General features: G+C 38.9%; 1 protein-coding gene across 3 annotated transcripts in view; it reads right to left on the bottom strand.

The window, feature by feature from the left end:
- Window positions 1–8716, bottom strand: part of RBL1 (RB transcriptional corepressor like 1) — a 75029-nt gene that overhangs the window by 28403 nt on the left and 37910 nt on the right. For all 3 annotated transcript variants that reach the window (XM_073880455.1, XM_025876621.2, XM_073880456.1), the window contains 2 exons: window positions 7085–7351; window positions 6098–6309 (listed from right to left, as the gene is read on the bottom strand). In XM_073880455.1, the coding sequence (XP_073736556.1) occupies window positions 6098–6309; window positions 7085–7351 (479 nt within the window). The remainder of the gene's footprint in view (window positions 1–6097; window positions 6310–7084; window positions 7352–8716) is intronic.

The following is an 8716-nucleotide window of genomic DNA, read 5'->3' as shown; positions in this document are numbered from 1 at the left end:
GCAGGGAGTCTGCTTCTCCCTCTGACCCTCCCCCCTCTCATGTGCTCTCTCTCTCTCTCAAATAAATAAATAAAATCTTAAAAAAAACAAACAAAACAAAACTGGTACCCTGCTGTAGTATTCCTAAATCACACTATTCTGTTTGAACTGTCTTTAAGGAAAATAATGAAAAAGAGTCAGGCATCCCCCTTATACAAAAATATCTTTGGCAGGAAAATAATCCACAAATTAGAGTTTAAAAACAAATGTAAGCTATCCAATACACTAATCTGATAGAAAGACGAGTGGTTGACTCCAAAGCCACAAGTCATTCATTTTATAGCAAACTCATTTTCTGTATCCTATCCCTTTATTTCTGGTCCAGCTGGCCAAGAGATAAACAGAATCCATTTGGGTCAGAGTAGTGGGAAAGAGGCTAGAACTTTATATTTGTGATAGAAAATGAAAGATACAGTCCTAGTTAAAAAGATTAAAAATAATATGTAATTAAATAATAGTTAAGTATCTTTTACAGAGTTGATCCAATGTGTTAAAGAAACATACTCTTGAAGTCTTCTTTTTTTTTTTAATTTTTTAATTTTTTTTTTTAAAGATTTTATTTATTTATTTGAGAGAGAGAGAGAATGAGAGAGAGCACGAGAGGGAAGAGGGTCAGAGGGAGAAGCAGACTCCCCGCTGAGCAGGGAGCCCGATGCGGGACTCGATCCCGGGACTCCAGGATCATGACCTGAGCTGAAGGCAGTCGCCCAACCAACTGAGCCACCCAGGCGCCCCTACTCTTGAAGTCTTCTGATTCTAACAAAAAATTCACAGAAAATTCTATTCAGGCACAGTGAATTCAGCATAGATAATAGCTGCAGTTTACTCAGGGAATGGTTATTTTGAATTCATTATAGACACGGACACTTACGCTCTTTATAGATATAGACATCCTATTCTCTTTTAGGATAAAATTTTTCTAGCTTCTAATCTATAGCAAGTAGGTTTTATTTATTTATTTATAAAGGTTTTATTTATTTGAGAGAGAGAGAGGACTCACGCACGCTCACACGCTCAAGCAGGGGGAGCGGCAGGCAGAGGGAGAAGCAAGTTCCCGGCTAAGCAAGGAGCTCAATGTGGGACTCAATTCCAGGACCCTGGGATCATGACCTGAGTGGAAGGCAGATGCTTAATTGAGCCACCCAGGTGCCCCATCAAGTAAGCTGCATTTAAACAGAAAGAAGAAAAAAAGATTCTGAAGTAGATTCAGAATAAAAAATTCAGAACTAAAGCTTTATTTTGTCACTTAGATTATCAAAATTTGTCATTCTGAAAATTAAAAATATGGAATAAATGGGGGAAAAGCTGCATTTTGAAACTCTGTTTTTAAAACAGGCTTTAGAAAGGCACAAGGGGGAAGTAGGATTTGGGAAGGTAGAGTAGAGGAGGCAGTGGGAAGGAGAGAAAAGGGCAAGTCTTTCAAGAATTATGATAAAAAAGACTAGAGGAAATAAACTTAAAATTGGCATCAAAGATAATTTAGAAAAAATATTAATTAAAAAAAATTTTTAACTCCTAAACCCTAATCACAATGCTAAACCCCCCTGAAAAACAGTGCCTTCTTTTCCCTTTACAATTCTTTTTTTTTTTTTTAAAGATTTTTTTTATTTTTTATTTGAGAGAGAGAGAGAGAGAAAAACAGCACGAGAGGGGAGAAGGTCAGAGGGAGAAGCAGGCTCCCTGCTGAGCCGGGAGCCCGATGTGGGACTCGATCCCGGGACTCCGGGATCATGACCTGAGCCGAAGGCAGTCGCTTAACCAACTGAGCCACCCAGGCGCCCCTCCCTTTACAATTCTTAAGAACGGACTAGCTAGCCATGTAGTTGTGGGGTAGACTAGAGAGATATCTTCCAGTTCTGGAATTTATTTTACAAAAGAGTCACGTTTGGTTATAAATATCTGATTAACTTGCCTGTCTTATCAGAAGCTGATAGTGCTTTAAAAATAGGTAGGACATGGGCGCCTGGGTGGCTCAGTTGGTTAAGCGACTGCTTTTGGCTCAGGTCATGATCCCGGAGTCCCAGGATCGAATCCCACATTGGGCTCCCTGCTCAGCGGGAAGTCAGCTTCTCCCTCTGACCCTCCCCCACCATGCTCTCTAATAAATAAATAAAATCTTTAAAAAAAATAAAAAAATAAAAATAGGTAGGACAGAGGCGCCTGGGTGGTACAGTAGGTTAAGCGTCCGCCTCCTTGTTTCAGCTCAGGTCATGATCTCAGGGTTATGGGATTGAGCCCCATGTGGGCCTCTGTGCTCAGTGTGGAATCTGCTTATGACTCTTTCTCCCCCTCCCTCTTCTCCTTCCACCGACCCCTGCCCCCCCCACATGAGCTCTCTCTTTCTCTAAAATAAATAAATAAAATCTTAAAAAAAAAAGATCACCTCAATTTAAAGATTACCTCAATTGAGGTCTGACAAAATTCAAAACACTTTTTTTCATAAAACACTCAACAAATCAGGAATAGAAGAAAACTACCTCAACATAATAAATGCCATATATGAAAAATCCATAGCTAACATCATACTCAAAGTAAAACAAAGAAAACTTTTCCTTTAAGATTAGGAACGAGACAAGAATGCCCAATTTCAGCACTTCCTTTCAACAGAGTACTGGAAATTCTAGCCAGAGCAATTAGGAAGGAAAAAGAAATAAAAGGCATCCAAATAGGAAAATAAGTAAAATCATGTTTGCAGATTACATGATTTTATGGTGTAGAAAACGTAAAGAGTCCCTAAAAAATGTTATAAGTAATAAACGAATTCAGCAAAGTTGGAGGATACAAAATCACACGGGGCACCTGGCTGGCTCAGTCAGTGTAATGTGTGACTCCTGATCTTGGGGTTATAAATTCAAGCGGTGTTGGATGTAGGGATTACTTAAAAAATAAAAAAAATTGAAAAAAAAAATTCACAAGGGGCACCTGAGTGGCTCAGTTGGTTGAGCATCTGCCTTCGGCTTAGGTCCTGATCTCAGGGTCCTGGGGTAGAAGCCTCCATCAGGCTCCCTGCTCAGCAGGGAGTCTGCTTCTCTCCCTCCTCCACATGCTCATGCTATCTCAAATAAATAAATAAAATCTTAGAAAAAAAAAATCACACAAAAATCTCTTTCATTCCTATACCAAAAACAATGAATAATCCAAAAATAAAATTAAGAAAATGAATGCATTTACAGTATCATGAAAAAGAATAAAATACTTAGTAATCAACTTAACCAAGGAGGTAAAAGTATATACTGAAAACTGCAAAATGCTGCTGAAAGAAATTAAAGATAAATAATAAAACACCTGGGCCACCTGGGTGGCTCAGTTGTTAAGCGTCTGCCTTCAGCTCAGGTCATGATTCCAGGGTCCTGGGATCGAGCCCGACATCGGGCTCCCTGCTCAGCAGGAAGCCTGCTTCTCCCTCTCCCACTCCCCCTGCTTGTGTTACCTCTCTTGCTGTGTCTCTCTCGGACAAATAAATAAAATCTTAAAAAAAAAAATAAAACACTGTATGTTAACTAAAAAACAAAAAACAAAATAAAAAACCCAAAACACAAATAAATGGAAAGACATCCCATATTCATGGACTGGAAGACTTAGTAATGGTAATAAGATGTCAACACTAGTCAAAGGAATCTACAGATTCAGTGCAATCCCTATCAAAATCCCCATGATGTTTTTTGCAGAAATAGAAAAATCCATCCTAAAAAAAAAAGAAAGAAAAATCCATCCTTAACTCATATGGAATTCTCAAGGGACTCTGAACAGCCAAAATAATCTTGAAAAAGAAGAACAAAGTTGGAGGGCTCACATTTCCTAATTTCAAAACTTACTACAAAGTTACAATAATCAAAACAGTATAGTACTGGCATAAAGACAGACATAAAGAGGACAATGCTTAGAAAAGAGCCCAGAAATAAGCCCTCACATATATGGTTGAATGGCTTATGAAAATGGTGCCAAGACCATTCAAGGGAGAAACGGCAGTGTTTTCAACAAATGGTGTTGAGAGAATGGATGCGGAAGAACGAAGCTAGAACCTCACGTCAGACCATATACAAAATTAACTCAAAATGGATCAAGGAATTAAACACAAATGCTAAAACTATAAAACTCTTAGAAGAAAACAGGGGAAAAGCTTCATGACTTTGGAACCGTCAGTGATTTCTTGGATATGACACAAAAAGCAAAAGACAGTAAAACAAAACATAGATAAATTGAACTTCATCAAAGTTAGAAACCTCTGTGCATCAAAAGATACTATCAACATGGTTAAAAGGCAACCCCTGGAATGGGAGAAAACATTTCCAAGTCATAAATCTGATAAGGGATTCTTATCCAGAATATATAAAGGAAGAACTACAGCTCAATACAACAGCAGCAAAACTCAAATAAAAAATGGGCAAAGGACTTAAATAAATCTTTCTCCAAGGAAGACAGACAGATGGCCAATAAGCACATGAAAAGATGCTCAACATCACTAATAATTAGGGAAATGCAAATCAAAACTATGATACCACTTTATTCTCGTTAGGATGACTACTATCAAAAATAACAGAAAACTGTTGACAAGGATGTGGAGAACTTGGAACCCCATGTATTGTAGCAGGAATATAAAATGGGGCAGGCACTGTGAAAAATGGTATGATAGTTCCTCAAAAAATTAAATTCAGGATTACTTTTCCACTTCTGGGTATAAACCCAAGAGAATTTAAAGCAGAGACTTGAATAGGTATTTGTACATTAATGTTCATAGCAGCATTATTCACAATAACCAAAAGGTAGAAACACTGCAAATGTTCATCCTACAGATGAATGGATAAATAAAATGTACATACAATGGGGTATTATATACATACAATGGGTATTACTCAGCCTTAAAAAGGAAGGAAATTCTTTTTTTAAAGATTTATTTGAGAGTGGGGGGGGGGAGGCCTGCGGTGGGGCGGTCAGAGGAGAAACAGGCTCTCCACTGAGCAGGGAAGCCCAACGTGGTACTCGATCCTAGTACTCCAGGATCATGACCTGAGCTGAAGGCAGTAGCTTAACCAACTGAGCCACCCAGAAGCCCAAAAGAAAGGAAATTTTTTTTTTTATTATTTTACTTATTGATTTGAGAGAGCGAGAATGAGAGAGAGAGAGAGCACATGAGAGGGTGGAGGGTCAGAGGGAGAAGCAGACTCCCCGCTGAGCAGGGAGCCCGATGTGGGACTCGATCCCGGGACTCCAGGATCATGACCTGAGCCGAAGGCAGTCGCTTAACTAACTGAGCCACCCAGGCGCCCAAGAAAGGAAATTCTGAACCATGCTACAACATGGATGAATCTTGAAGACTTATGCTAAGTGGAATAAACCTGTTTTAATATAATATTAATTATATTAATGATATTAATTTAATATAATATTAACATAAATATTGTTTGATTCCACTTATATGAGGTACCAAGAGTAGTCAAATTCCTAGAGACAGAAAGCAGAATGGTGGTTACCAGGAACTGGTGGTGGGAAGAGGAATGGGGAATTATTTTAAGTGGAACAGAGTCTCAGTTTAGGAAGATGAAAAAGTTCTGGAGATGGATGATGATGAAAGCTGCACGACAATGTGAATGTATAATGACACTTCACTGTACACTAAAAGTGGTTAAAATGATAAATTTTATGTATATTTTACTACACACACACAAAAGGCTAAAGCTGCTCTGTTAATCTTTCTTGCACTGATTAAATGAGGTAATTTTAGTTTTATTTAAAATATTTTATTTATTTATTTGACAGAGAGAGAGAGAGCACAAGCAGGGGGAGCGGCAGAGGCAACAGGAGAAGCAGGCTCCCCGCTGAGCAAGGAGCCAGATGTGGAGCTTGATCCCAGGACCCTGGAATCATGACCTGAGCTGAAGGCAGACACTTAACCGACTGAGCCACCCAGGCGCCCCTTAAAATATTTTATTTTTAAGTAATCTGTACACCCAATATGGGGCTTGAACTTACAACCCTATGATCAAGAGTCACATGCTCTACTGACTGAGCCATCCAGGCACCCCAAATGAGATCTTTTGGATGCCATAAAATCACATACCTTTCTATAAAACAGTGCTAAAGACCCAGTTCTCTTTGGTTTGTTTATTCCAGTTGGATGTGCCTCTTGTGCTTTAGTCAGATGGGTCTGTTTCGGAGAAGCACCAATTAATGACTGAGCAGTAAGTGATATAGGACTCTCGACTTTGGACTCCTGAGCTGTATTCATGGAAATTGGTATCAGTGTGATCTCTCCAGCATCATTTGCGATACCTAAATGAATAAGCAAGAGTTTTCAATTTTAGAAATAAGCAGCATGTGTTCCAGAAAGGTTGTCAATTCTATCTCTCTATCTATGTGTATAAACATAGGAATAGGTTAGAAAAGGAGAAGAAAGCCACAAAAATAGTAATTCTAGGTTACAGCACTCTTGTTTTCTATTTCTGCTCTGAAACAATATTGCTTTCTTTTGAGCTCTTAAGGAGATGTTTTTAATCAAGAAACAAAACTCTTGTAACTCATTTGTAAAGCTCACATAAGAAAATAAAATAAGTCCTAACAAAAAGGGTGGTAAATTTATAAAATGTGAAAATTCAAAAAACAGTGTAAGTTCAAAACAAAACAAAGGGTGGAGCACAGAGGATTTTTATGGCAGGAAACTATTCTGTATAATACTGTAATGGTGAATATGTGTCATTAAACATTTGTCAAAATCTATAGAATGTACAATAGCGAGAGGTTCCTCAATTGTAACAAATGTACCATTCTGGTGCAGGATGACTAGGGTGATGAAAGGGGTGTGTGTGTGTGTGTGTGTGTCAGTGTGTGTGTGTGTGTGTGTGTGTCAGTGGGTGTATGGGAAATCTCTGTACCTTCTACTCAATTTTGCTTTGAACCCAGAAGTGCTCTCAAGATAATAAATTTAAAAAAATAGTATAGGTTCAAAAGAAACTGGAATAAAAAGGCCATGTGATCGAATCCAGCAAGACAAATCTTAAATTATTAACTAATTCAGAAAAAATATCAAATAAATGCATTAAAATGTTACCATGCAATGGGATTGTAACTTTATGTCCCGTTGTTCCTGTGACTATGGTTGTGGCCATAGTTAGAAGACTTTGCCCAGGGGAAATTGATATATTTTCAGCAGTAACGCTGGAAGAAGGGGCAATTTTCAATTTTGTTCCTTCTGTTATGATCCTGTCCATAAGTATTTCCTTTGGGGGGTCTTCCCCAAAAAGTCTTCTCTTAGCACTCCCTGCAGTAGGAGAACTGTAGCGTTCATGGACAGAAATTGGAGACAATGGTTGCATATCTAATAGAGAGAAAAATAAATTTAAAATAGTTTGATACATATTCCAAAATAATAAATCAGGTAATTCATTCAAAAAATAGACATTGAGTTACTATGTTAAGAAGTAGGGATTTAGCAGTAAATAACATGGCTTCTGTCTTCATGGAATATAAAGTCTAGTGAAAGAGGCATGGAAAAAGTCATTACATGTGAAAATTATGATAGCTCATCTTCTTGGTTTCTTGAACCCCTTCCTACTATTCAAGGAGCAAAACATTAAGGGTAAGGTAGAAATTGAGAGGTAGAATGAGGTGACCACTAAATTGAAGTAGTCCAATTAGCTTCTGTCCTCTAATTTTATGTAGTAAATAACATCTGAGAAGAAGGTAAATCAGTGATTTGGTTCACAGTTCGCCTCCTCCCACATGCCCACACTTAAGCAGTTTAAGGTACTATGGCTTTCTAATTTAGTAGATACAGAATCATCTTTTATAAGCTCACTAGAGGATAAAGATGAGTAAAGGTGATACGATTCTGTTTAACTTGCCTTAATCTGAGGGTTGGCAGTAGTATGTTGATCAAAAAGAAAGTAAGGTTATGGATTCTACCTATTTTCAGTGCTATCCTTCCAAAGGAGCAGCCTTCACTTTCTACCAAGTGCAAAGGTTCTCCTAGATGCTTATAACCCTACATCTTTTTCCATAATCCCTCCTCACTTTCCCCAACCCATTGTTTCTTTACAGGTATATGATATGCTTTTATTTTATTTTTATTTTTATTTTTATTTTTTTGAGAGAGAGAGCACACACACACGTGAGAAAGCCAGCGAGCAAGCATGTGCATGTAGCAGCGGGGGCAGGGGGAAGAGCAGAGGGAAAGGGAGAATCATAAGCAGGCTCCATGCCCAACGCAGAGCAGAAGCAGGGCTCGATCTCATGACCCTGAGATCATGACCTGAGCCAAAATCAAGAGTTGGACACTTAACCAACTGAGCCACCCAGGTGCCTCTTACTTTTTATTTGTTAAAGGTAATCTCTACACCCAACATGGGGCTCGAACTCACACGCCACCAAATGAGCCAGCCAGGCACACATATACGATGCTTTCTGCCCCCCCCCCTTTTTTAAAGATTTTATTTATATGCCAGAGAGAAAGAGAGCACAAGCAAGGGGAGCAGCAGGCAGAGGGAGAAGTAAGCTTCTTGCTGAGCAAGGAGCCCGATGCAGGACTCAATCCTAGGACCCTCAGATCATGATCTGAGCCGAAGGCAGATGCTTAACCAACGGAGCCACCCAGGTGTCCCACGTATATTACGTTTTTAAAGTGAAAGCATCTGGGGCGCCTGGGTGGCTCAGTCGTTAAGCATCTGCCTTCAGCTCAGGTCAT

This window comes from Callorhinus ursinus, unplaced genomic scaffold (genome assembly GCF_003265705.2).
Source record: "Callorhinus ursinus isolate GAN/ISIS: 27379988/994484 unplaced genomic scaffold, GSC_fseal_2.0 scaffold38, whole genome shotgun sequence".
In the NCBI taxonomy this organism is placed as follows: domain Eukaryota; kingdom Metazoa; phylum Chordata; class Mammalia; order Carnivora; family Otariidae; genus Callorhinus; species Callorhinus ursinus.
The sequence above is the reverse complement of the archived record's forward strand: the minus strand, read 5'-3'. Positions and strand labels throughout refer to the sequence as shown.